Raw genomic sequence first — 12,549 nt, 5'->3', positions numbered from 1 at the left:
GCTCTTGTTGATCTTGTATCAGTCAGGATAAAACAATGGACAATAAAAGAATGAACACATTCCTCGTGTCTGTGATTCATTCTTGTCTAAATGCCCAGTCTGTGGCTTCTTTATTTAATAATACTGCTAATTATCCAAGATCTTGAAGAAGTATTGAACCTGAAAGAAAAACATGATATCATTAACTTACAGACCAAGAGTTGCTTCACACTGAGGCCACCAGGCAACCAAGCACATCCCTTCTCAAAGAGAAGACGCAGTTCAGAACAGGTCGACGCAAGGACTCTTTAGTCTAAAGTTTGATTTTAGAAATATTTTGCGGTGTGAATTTTATAAATCAAGAAATTCTGGTTCTTCCTAGTGTCTCACTGAATATGTCTGTTTTAAAAAAGAGAAAAATATATCATCAGAGTTGAAGTTCAGTTTAAAAACTGAAAGGTTTGAGGTTCAGTAAATTAAAAGGTTTAAAGTTTGCTTTTTGGTTCTATGTTTGGCCTATATGAAAATTTAGCCTTTGTATGAAAGAAAGTAAAAGCTTTCTGAAAAACATTTTCCAGCTCTAATAGAGCTCACGATTGCGTTTCACTTGACCGATATGGGAAATGTCCAAATTAAAATCATGGCGTCACATTCCCGAAAATGGAAACCTCCCGCCAAGCCTGTGCAGCCGTAGCTCTCGCAGCTCCTTTCTGCTTGGGGCTCATCCCCCAGAGGTCCTCGCACATATGAGGAGCACTGAAGGCAGCCTGGGCTGGTTCTGTCATACGACTGGGTTCAAAAATACCAGGAAAGCTCTGGTTGCCACCAGCTACTCTGCATTTATAACTGATTTGCCTCTCCTGTTTATTCTTTTTAATTATTACCCAGCGACTGCTTCCTACAGCAGCGCTGATGGTGAATTAATACCAAAGGAACTGTGACTCACAAGTAGCGCAAAGCAACTGTTTAACTATAAAGTTTCGAGGTGTTCTCAATAATTGAGGAAATAACAAAACCCACAAACAGTCTTTTCATGAAACTGGGTTTCTCAGAAAGGGACCCACATATGTACAGAAATAGATGTTGCTATAACAGAAGATGGTTTATTGAAACGTTAGCTCATCTTGCAGGGTGTAAATGAATCTTAAGTACATGATGCTTTTCATAAGGTAATCGGGCCTGGGTCTGTGAGAAGAAAGTTTATTCACATTGGAGGCGACTTAGTATTTTGGAGGCCATCCAGAGGTTTCCATTTGTACCTGCACCTGACATGTGAGCTGCTATGTGTGGCTCTGCCTACCCCTTCAGCTTCTCTCCAGATCTTGCTTCCCATGACATCTCCTAGTTGTGCCAACCTATTCCCAGCTGTGATCTTTAGGGTTCTGTCATGGCTGGGAGAAGGGCAATGTGATTTGTATAACCTGACTCCGCAGATATTTACTGATTGCCTACCATCACTCTGCTGTGCTGAGTGCTCTTCTAAGGGGAGGACTGGAGCCAGTGTACAAAACTGACAAACCTAGTTTTCCTCTGCAGCCAGTACTTGGATAGTTAAGTACTTGGGTATTTCTGGCATTCTTGCTTCTATGAATTCACTGTGTCTCTTTGTCTATGATCGGTTTATTCCAACACTAGGCACATTTTCCTGAGCTTAGGAAGAATGTCTACCTCCCTGGGGAAGTTTTATCCCTTTCAGGAAAGGAGTTTCACACAATTCCAGCTACTTCCTCATACAGAATACAAAGAGAATGGATTTTCCAAAGGCAGTGTTTCCCAAAAGTGGGCTGAGTACAACTTGGAATAAAAAGCACTGAAGTAATTAAAAGTAGAGAGAAAAATCGATGCTCTTTTCCAGCCATCATAATCCCTGAATGGGAAGTGTAACTTGGCGGTAGAAGGTGACTGTACCCCAGGAAAGTCTCCCAAATACAGGCAGGCAGGACCTTGGCTCAGGACCTTTGGTAAGCAACAGTACCTAGCTACAACTCGATAACCTTTGTTTTCATTGTTACCTCAGTACAAGCAATACTAGCTTTCTCCCATTTATGGCAGAAAAAATTCGTTCATGTATAGCAGTAAATAGATTTAAAGAGAAATGTAAAAAAATTTCAGGTGGTACTTAAATATGGTAAAACTCATGAAAGTGACAAATGGCTAAAACAGAATTTTTTGCTTGGAAGTATATCACAAAAGGAGCCAAATTTAACTGTGTACCTATTTGGGCAAAATTTAACTTGAATCCTATCAGTTTTAGAACAGTAGCATTCTCTGTCTCCTCTAGCTGCACTTATTACAGGAGAGAACTGCTCCAATTCTAAATTAAAACCACTATCAGTGATCAGAAATGAAAGCCCCCTTATCACAGTCTTTCAAAGCTCAATAATAGCAAAACCCGGCTTTCAAAAGGATCAGTAACACTCCCTTATCTATGAGTAGTTGGCCCATGGGAGCGGGGTTACCTTGGTGATCCAGGTCGAAGGGCCTTGTGCATAGAGAACAAACTACCCAAGGAACATTTAAGAACAGTTTTAATCAAGTTAAGTAAAGGGACCTTGGTTTCAAATTTCATAGAGAAAGTGTGACTCTTTTTAAAAACAGGGCTAGCATTCGCCAGGATGACAAGAAATAGAAAATGGGCCTGTTATTCCTCTGCCTGATGGTGGCAGTTCACACCCATCTCATTCACTGTGAAGCAAACAGGGCTGGGCCAAGGCAGTATCTTGGTTTATGCTTTAGTCTGAACTTCTCTCTCAGAGACTTTAAGCATCAGTCTGTTCACCAGACATGGACTCTCCATGACTACAGAATCCAGCCATGTCATGAATCCCATACCCTCAAAGCAAAACAAAAAGCCCATAGTCTAAAACATTTGAACATACTATCTCCAGAATGCCCTACAACAAAGCCTTTCTCATAAACAGGTTTCATAAAATCAGGAGACTTAGGCAGCCTTTGAGGGGCTCCTGTCTCCAAGGACAACACTTGTTGTGCCCTTGAGAGTTGACCTTACACAGGTCAGGTAGGAGGTGGACGGGGTGCTGGATACAGTCATCTCTGAGGCTGTCTTTTGGTTTGAGTCCCTCGGTGAACAAAAATTTCATCCCTGTGAATGAAATATCTTAGTCCCCATGACTTGTTACAGGAATTCATGGTTAAGAACTTAGCAAACAGTCCTGCAAGAATGAGATGTTGGACGCAGCTGGACAAGGAGAAGGCCTCGGGGAGGTGCTGCTGATTCTGCAACGCGGCCTCTGGGACCAGCACAGACTGTGCCACCTGATGGTTTAGAGGAGTCTGCAGGAAAACATGGGAGATGAGAGATGGTCATGACTACCGAAATCCTTGCCTAGAGACGGATTTTCTGTCATTTGTCACAAGGTACCCAGTACTGACTGAACTGGGAGATAACAATTGTTTATTTGTAAACCAAACTTAAGCACTGAGGTTGCATTGTGTTGGAAATGTACAGTAAGTAAGGGCTTTGGGTTTCAGTCTGGACACTTAGGTCTCCAAACGTTTCCCATCACTGTAGACCATTTTCATCGGTAGGGTATCTACTTCCCTTTTCCCTTCTGCCACTCACTTAACTAACGTGTCAACCACATCCCATCTGCAATACTTGAAAGATGAGTGAGATCTGGCTCAAGCTAACAGTCCGAAAGAAGAAAGCCTATGTGATCAGATAAAATCACTATAGTGTGCTAAGACAAATGGAAATGACTGGGGACCCAAAATCCTTCATAAAAAATTGTGTGTGTGTGTGTGTGTGTGTGCGTGTGTGTGCTACTGGGTACAGAACCCAGGGCCTTTGTACTGAGCTACAGCCCCAGCCCTTTTTCATTTTTTATTCTGAGGTGGTCTCACTAAGTTACCCAAGCTGGGCTTGCATTTGGAATCCTCCTGCCTCAGCCTCCCAGAGTGCTGGGATTACAGACACGTACCACCATAATGGCTAACAGGGTGTTGAGTTTTAAATGCATTCGTGTTTTCAACAGGAAACCAACTTTCAACTCACCAGGGTTGCTAAGCCAGCTCTGGCTTCATGGGCCTATCATCTGCTGTCACACAGGACTACATGTTCAGGAAAGCATGGCTTATTCCACCATCACTATCTTCAAATCCATAATGAATTTTGAACAGAGGGTGCCACGTTTTTATTTTGCACTAGATTTTCTTTTAGCCAAGGGCCTCTGTGAGGGCTCCTTTAGAAAGGTTATCCTACTGGCTGAATGGAAGAGGAGGTCAAAAGAGCTTGTACAAGCTCTTCCTGCATTTACAAGAAGCAACACACGTGGGGCAGGTCAGGGACGCTGCAGTGGGAGAGTGGGAATGCCCCCAGCAGGAGGCTGTCCGCCAGTGAGCCTTGAATTCTTCCTGAAACTTCCTTTTCTAGGCACTAGGGATTGAACACTGGGCCTTGTACATGCTAGGCAAGCACTCTACCACTGAGCCACAGCCCTCTCTGTGCCTTTTGGTTTTTAGTTTTGAGAGATTCTCTAAGTTGCTCGGGCTGGCCTTGAACTTGTGATCAGATGCCTCTGCCTCCTGAGCAGCTGGTGTGCACAGGTGTGTACCACCGTGCCTGGCCCTGCCAGAGCTTTGTTGGGTTTCCTCCTGTTTTGTCTTCCTTCTCCCGGATCTTAGTTATTCTTAGCACCCAAAATACTCAGAAGTGGACGGTTGTGAGGAAGAGTGGGACCAGACAGGATGGGGCAGGAAGTCTAGAGTTCTCCAGAGAGAAACATTCAATTTGATAAAAAGGAGATACAAAGTCTGACCTCACCTACTGTTGTAGCAACAAAGCCCCAAAAGCCCTTAGGCTGTGTATTCCCATAAATCCATGCTGTTTTTTTTTAAAAAGGAAGGAATAACTTAGACATAAGAGTATTTCATATACACCTCTCTTCTCTGTAGGTTAGGTTTTATTTCAAATGTTTGAAGGCAAAATAAAAATTTCACATTCAAAGGACCACATGCTTCAGAATTTTGGAAACCCAAACATCCTCTTGATTCTTCTGATTGCCACCCACTAATGAGAACAACTGCCTCTCTACAGCTATAAAATAATTACTCCTCAACCCAGACTAGAGTGGAGCTGACCTTTCTCTTTATGGAAAATAGATCATTTGTAAAAAAAAAAAAATAAGACTGAGGAGACCTTATAAAAAATTCACCCCCAAAATGTGTTTCGTGGCTCCTTATTATCTGATAGCTTCTGTTTTAAGGTAGCTTTGTAGCTGGTCCCTCTCCAGTCCCTCAAAAAATCTAAAATTTTGAGTAGATGTGTGTTGCTTCTGTTTCCTTCTTTGTCCTAACTTCCAGTGATTTAGGAAAGTATTGTCTGCCTGAGAGGTACCACATCTCATGATTTATAGATAGTTTTGCAATGTTTACATTTTAAAGCTTACTCTTAGAAAGATAAGAGTGCTTCCCCACACACAACAGGGATTGAACTCAGGACCTTGCACTTGCCAGGCAGGCGCAGTACCACTGAACTACATCCCTGGCCCAAAAGATAAGAGTTCTTGCAACACAATGTTAAAACACATGTTTTAACAATTACTGTAATCATCTTCACAACTTTACTGAGTATTTATTAGTAGTGCCATTTTCAGTTGATGAGATGGAAGCTGTTTGTTTCTGTGGTACTGGGGACTAAACCCAGGACCTCTACACTGAACTGCATCCTCAATCTTTAAAATTTTTAAATTTTGAGACAGGGTCTCACTAAGTTGCCCAGGCTGGGCTTCACTTGTCATCTTTCTGCCTCAGCCTCCCAGAGTGCTGGGGTTACAGACTGAGATTTTTTTGAGCTACTGACTTGCCAGAGAACACACAACTCTGCTTCATGTCCCACGTTGGGTCCATATGAGAGAATTCAGTCAAGATGGAATCTGACTCAGGGCCCTGTCATTACCTGGCTGAATGATTTGGAACAAGTCACTGTACTTTTCCCTCTCTCAGTGATAATGTAATTATTGCTACACAGTGCATGAGGATTAAATGAACTATTGTACACAAAGCATTAGAAACAGTGCCTAGCACGTGGTCATTACACACGATAAGAATTCCTGGTTCCAAAATGTCCATCCTTGTGCTGAGCCGTCCTCTGTATGTCAGTGAGGCCAAGCATTTCCCAACAGCTCTGACTGCCAGAGCGCTTTGTCCCGAGAGGACAGTGTAATGATCAGGTCATGAATGACAGAGGCTGGCAGGAAGCTGCTGACTTAGTGGAGAGAAAGGAGAACCAGATGCAACACGTGGTCCTTGATCACATCGTGGACCAGAACTTTTTCTTTTTTTTGCTACAAAAGACGTGGGTGAAATGTGAGTATCTGTCCATGGATAATAGTCTGCATTGATGTTAATTTCTTGATTTTTAATCATTGTTCTGTGGCGATGGAAGAGACTTTTTAAAGGAAATACACACTGAAGTACTGAGAGGAAAAGGGGAATTATGATTATAATGTACTTTCCATATATGTCAGCGATAATTACATACATGTGAGCACCAGGAAAGAGATGAAAGGATGATTGAGTAACACAGCAAAACGTTACATCTGGGGAATATGAGTTAAAGGTTTGTGGAAAGTTATTATTTAAAAAGAATTTTCCTGCAAGTGAAATTATTTTGAAATAAAGTGATAAAAGCATTGATTACTAAGCTAGTAGTAAGAGTACTGGATTTGGATGTGGAATAACTGATTTTGATTCTAGCCACTATCTCCTGGTGCAAGTCATGTAAGCTCTTTGAGCTTGTTTCCTAATCAAAAAAATCAAAGATAATAACATCATTGGGTTGGATGTGTAGCAAGTTTATGGGCAGAGTTACAAAGGTGCACCACACTGTACAAATAATACATTTTCCTAAAGCACCAGGTATCTTCATGCTGAGAAAAGCAGCCTCAAAGCTCTGCTAAGAGCCAGCCACAGTGGGGCTGTGCTATGGGTCACCTGATCAGGGTACGCCAGGCAATCGGGACGAAGCTCACAGAATGAGACTGCTCATGTTAGAAACTCAGGTCTGCTGACTCCAATGTAAGGAAAGTTTTGGACAGAGGACCTATGCTATCCAAATAAATGGCTTTAAGTAAATGACAGTGTAGATAGGACCTATGCTTGAGATTAGTGACATTCAGTCTGCTTGTACATCAGACTCACTCTACAGACCTTTACAGAAATATCTCCAAACAAAATAAAACAAAACAAAACAGATGGTTGGACCCTGGCCTGGAGAATCTGGTTTATTGGGTGCTGAGAGGTCAGCGGAGGTCCTGAATATCCTCATTTTCAAACAGCCCCACGGAAACTTCTGATGTAAATTGGGGTTAAAATATTGAGGTAATTTAGGATTTAAGAAAAATTTATTCCTATGTCTAATATTTAAAGAGTTTATTCCTACAGCTAACATTTAAAGGGTCTGAAAGGTCAGAACCTGACTGCTGATAATAACTTTTGAAGGGTAGGCTGGAGATGTTGAAGATACATTTGTAATCTCTAATAAAATTGTTATAGAAGGTCATAACATACTTTCCGAGAAAACACTCTTTATTGCTACTAGCAGGAAAGATAGCTCGGACTGAATATACTGAGTGAAATTCAGTCTGCTTCTGCTCCTGTGGCTACAGAGTTTATGGCACCTGCGTAAGGTGAGCTAGGATATTACGTGGGCCCTAAGCTCCTGGGGAGACAGCTGCAGAAGGAGAGAGGCAAGCCATCTGGCCAGTGCTAACAGATGGAGATTCTCTTCTCCCTCTCCTGTGTGCCCCACCCCTATTGTTCAAAGAGGTCTCTTGGGCTTATACGGCCTCCGTAGATTCTATTTCCGGCTCAAAACCTGCACAGCTGATGTTTGCCACCGCCCAACAGCAACTTGGCTTGTCTCTCACAAAGCTGAGAGTTCAGCTTCCCCCACACCGGTGTGCTTCCGTCTCCAGGCAGGCTTCCTTCCGTGACCCGCAAACGCAAAGAACTGTGCCCTTGAAATGACCCTTTCATACCTGCCAAACTCCTTCAAGGTACTCGCTCCTAAATATAGCAGACCAGAGCTGTTTGGTAATTAAATACCCACATCACGGTTCCTTTTCATACCTTTATTACCCACTCTCTCCAAGACGACTACACATCAAGAAGAGGATCCTCAGACACTTTCCCTTACTGTCCTCAGACAATCTTGCTGCTACAGTAGTCGCAAACACATTCTTGAATGAACAGAAAAGACTGACCCTAAGCAAACAAGGACCCCACCAGTGTGCAGGGAACAATTAGGGCAGAAAAGAAGTGAGGGCCAGGCATGGTGGTGCACACCTGTAATCCCAACCCTCTGGGAAGCTGAGGCAGGAGGATTGCAAATTTGGGGACAGCTTGGGCAACTTAGTGATTTAATGAGATCCTGTCTTATAATAATGAATAAAAAAGGGCCGGGGATATAGCTTATTGTGAAGGCCCTGAGTTCAATCTTCAGTACTGGAAAAAAAGGGGGGATATCAGAAGGGTAAGAAATTAGTGACTTTATTCTTGTTCAAAAAAGAAATGTAAGTATGTCTTCCAGAAAGAGGCAAGTACAACAACGACAGGCTTCAGAAAAAATTCTTTTTTGTTTCTATTTTGATTTTTTAATTTGAGACAGGACCTCACTATGTAGTCCAGGCTGGTCTTGAACTCATAGTGATCCTCCCGCCTCGGCGTCCTGAGTGCTGGGATTACAGCCATGTACCATAATGCCCAGCTCATATTCTTAAACCATCACAGAATAAGTAACACCAAAGGCTAAAACAATCCAAGCAATTAAAATATGGGCAACTGGGATAGTCCCCTGGTGTTACTTTCAAGATAAAGTTTGGTGGATTCGAGTATTTGAGAACAGAGATATTCTCTTCCTATGGATTCTCTTTGGGATCTATTGCTGGCATCACAAGTGGAAATAAGCCAGTGTTCACTTTCCCTTTCACTTCTATAAAGATAATTTTCATTCTGTCAGGAAGCCAAGTACATGGCCTCTGTTCTAAGTGGGGGGAGAATGTGACTCATCTCTGTTATTAGTCAGCAAGTGTTACCGGGTAGGGCTTACAGGAAGTGCTCTCAGGTAGTTGAAATGTTTTGCCCTTTGCCCTTCTTTTCTTTCTGCATGCAGTGAGCACTTGGCACTGTAGGCAGAAGAGCCACTTTGGAACCAAGAAGCAACTACGTGGGAAAACTAAGACTATTGCAGAGATCTTAGGACAGAATTCTGGAAGTATTGAACAATGCCAGCCCGGCCTACCTCCAGACTTCCTGTTTCATAAGAAAACATCTGGATTATTCTACTTTTCACATTCTGATCATAGAAACCAAATGCCAAAAGGTTATCAATAACAATCACAACAACAATGGTGACAGAAATAGTACTGTTCTACATGCTTTGTGCTCATTATCTCACTTAACACAGTACTCACTGATGACATTACAGGAAACGGAGGTTTAAGTCCACAGAACTAGCCAAGAAGCAGAGTTGCTTTTCGGCCAGAACTGCCAGAATTGCCAAAATGATGAACACAAAGAGAAAGGGGCACATGTTCTCCAGGCCTTTTAGAGAACATGAAGTTGTTTCTTCGGCCACATACATGCGGATCTACAAAAAGGGTGACATATGTAGACATCAAGGGAATGGGTACTGTTCAAAAGGAAAGCCACACAAATAATGCCGTGGCAAAACCGGAAGAGTCTACGGTGTTACCCAGCATGCTGCTGCCATTGTTGTAAACGAGCGAGGTAAGGGCAAGATACTTGCCAAGGGGATTAATGTGCATATTGAGCATATTAAACACTCAATGAGTCGAGACAGCTTCCTGAAACGTGTCAAGGAAAATGATCAGAAAAAGAAGGAAGCCAAAGAGAAAGGGACCTGGGTTCAGCTGAAGCACCAGCCGGCCCCACCCAAGCAGCACATGGTGAGAACCAGTGGGAAGGAGCCCGAGTTGTTAGAACCTGTTCCCTATGGATTCACGGCCGAAGTTGGGGATGCAGCTCTGCCATGCAGCACCTAAATAGCAGCTCAGTGCCCTAAGCCCTACTTAAAAAAAAAAATCATCCTGTGTCGTAAAGATGGATTTCTTAATCGAACAGGTGTGTGGTGCCTTTACTTCAGAGGAACAGATTTGGAGCAGATTCTAATTATGCCCAGTTAATTGTGTCAGGTCTTTACTCTTCAGGGTTTTTCTCGCTGAAAGATGTGAGGTGTTGTGCAGATGTGTACCCAAATGGCCAGATATTTATGAAATATTCATATTGGCTCGAAGATCCTCTACATCACCTTGGGGACACGATCTATCAAATTAAATAAAGTCAGTATATGGCATTTCAGTTAAATAAATTGCTTAAAGCATCCCCCCCCAACAAAAAAAGAAGCAGAGTTAGGATTCAAGCTCCAGGAACCTGTTTTAACTCTATGTGTTACGCTTTCTGGCACCCTGATGTAGCTCAATTTAGATTCTAGGATCAGATGTTCTATTCCTCACTGCTATCATTCTTCATGCTAAGCACACACTGCCACTTTCAACATCTCCAATAAAGATACCTAAAACATGCAGAATAACCCATATAGAACACAATCAGATCAAATAGTCCAGCAAGAGAATCTTCCCTATGTTGAGGACTTAGAACTCCGTCTGTCTGTCACCTTCCTTACAGCTGCCTAAGAATTCCAGCCTGACTTTGTTACCATTCTTCAGGGAATGGGATGAATCTTCTCTTCATTGCGTTACTCAACCCTCAACTCTTTAGATGCAATCACTACACAGGCTGACTGGTGCCAGCTGCAGGGCGGCTCCCGGTGTAGGTGCCACGCGGGGGTCAGTGACTGCAGACCTCCTGAGACAACCCATCTCCCTGCGGCAGGACACCCTGGGGATGATTTCCAGGAAAAAAATGTCAAAGCTGCCCATGACATTTCCTCAGGGCCCTTGGAAAGCACTGAAATGTCCTTTCTGACCACAACCGCTCTTTAAATGAACTCTAACACCACGGGTCACTTTGAAGGAAGTTTTTGGATACTTGCTATCCATCCTGGTTAGGTTGAATGAAAATTAACTGAATGATTTGGAAAACCAGAGCCCCAGAAATAAAGAACTGAAGACCTGAGAGAATTTTATACAATTCTCTCAGTTATATTACTTTCTTTTTCTTTTGCATTTTCCATTTCCTAAAGATGAGTAATAGAAGAAAATAGTGGAGTTGAAAAGTTCTAGACTACTAAGATTAATATAGAATTAAGGACATTTTAAGGAATAGGAAAGATAGTATTGTACAATGTTCATAAAGAATTGGATCAATTTGGAGATAGTTTATACCATTAATTCCTTCCTTCCTTCCTTTTGATTGTGTGCTAATGTATTAGTACTGTTATAAATCCTAGCAACAACAATAAAACAAGCACACGTGCAAGGATCCAACTCTTTGGGTGGTTGCATTCTACTAAAAAAAAAAAAATGAGCAAATACATTTTTTAAAAAATGACCAAAGAATGCAATAAAGGCCTAGGAGAGCATTTGGAAGCCTTGGCTTTCACAGCCATGCACGGTGAAAAAACAAGAGAAACCAAGGAAGACCACTCTGAGGAACTGATAAATCTTCAGCACCCGGGGACGTGAGGCACAGCAGCCAAGAGAGCACAAAGGGTGAGCTTTCAGCATGGAGACCCTGAGAGGAGAGAAAGTCCCGCAGGATCGAGACAGAAAATGATCTTGGAGTAGACACCGCTGATGCTTGTACAATATAAATGCACCTAATGCCACTGAACTGTACACTTCAAAATCAATAAAGTGGTAACTATTATATTCTACCACAATAGAAACTACTAAAAAGGCAAATAAAACAAAAAGCAAAAGTCCATTCTGACTGGGATACAATAAACGTAGGCAGGACAGTGCACTCACGTAAGACTCATGGGATGACAAGAGCCAGATGATGCCTTGAAGTAAAAGAAAAAAGGTGCTAAAAGGCTTAAGGAAAAGAGGGATAATCTGGTTTATACTTCAATAAAACACTCCTGGCTATGGTAGAATGGCAGGACACTGGCCAAGCTGGGAAAGTGAGTCACAAGGTGATCTTGAATTCCTGGCTCTAGAACAGTGCCTGCTACATTATCAACATTAGCGAGATGTTGGCAGGCTAACAAGAGGACCAAAGTGGAAACCCGCTTTGGAGGCCCTCGCAGAGGGGTAGCCGTGGATGGTGTTGGTGGACGTCGAAGGTACAAATAAAGATGGAGAGAAGTGGGCAGAAACACTACACCACTTACTGAAATGAAGGGATAAATCAGGCGCCACCAAACCTGTAGTGACTGTCCGGAATATATTCCAGGCCATACAATCTCTGTTGCAACTACTCTGCTGATGTTGCTAGGAAAGAGCCAGAGACCTTAAGTAAATGAATGGGTATGGCTTTGTTCTAATAAAACTTCATTGAAAGAACCAAGGAAGGGGCCACATTTGGCAAGTGGGCTGTGCCAACCCCTCATCTGCATTTCTTTATGTCTAAGGAGCACATATGGCTCCAGGTAGTAACAACATACACAACACCCCACTAACAGAC

General features: G+C 42.5%; 1 protein-coding gene and 1 pseudogene across 1 annotated transcript in view; one reads left to right on the top strand and one right to left on the bottom strand.

Annotated features, from left to right (window-relative positions):
- Positions 1-79: 79 nt before the first annotated feature.
- Positions 80-12,549, bottom strand: part of Nme7 (NME/NM23 family member 7) — a 154,292-nt gene continuing 141,822 nt past the window's right edge. The window contains exon 12 of the mRNA XM_010633981.3: positions 80-159. Coding sequence (XP_010632283.1) covers positions 127-159 — 33 coding nt within the window. The 3' untranslated portion in view covers positions 80-126. The remainder of the gene's footprint in view (positions 160-12,549) is intronic.
- LOC117286860 lies at positions 9,504-10,004 on the top strand (annotated as a pseudogene).

This window comes from Fukomys damarensis, unplaced genomic scaffold (assembly GCF_012274545.1).
Source record: "Fukomys damarensis isolate Sample0158 unplaced genomic scaffold, DMR_v1.0_HiC HiC_scaffold_19, whole genome shotgun sequence".
Lineage (NCBI taxonomy): Eukaryota > Metazoa > Chordata > Mammalia > Rodentia > Bathyergidae > Fukomys > Fukomys damarensis.
The sequence above is the reverse complement of the archived record's forward strand: the minus strand, read 5'-3'. Positions and strand labels throughout refer to the sequence as shown.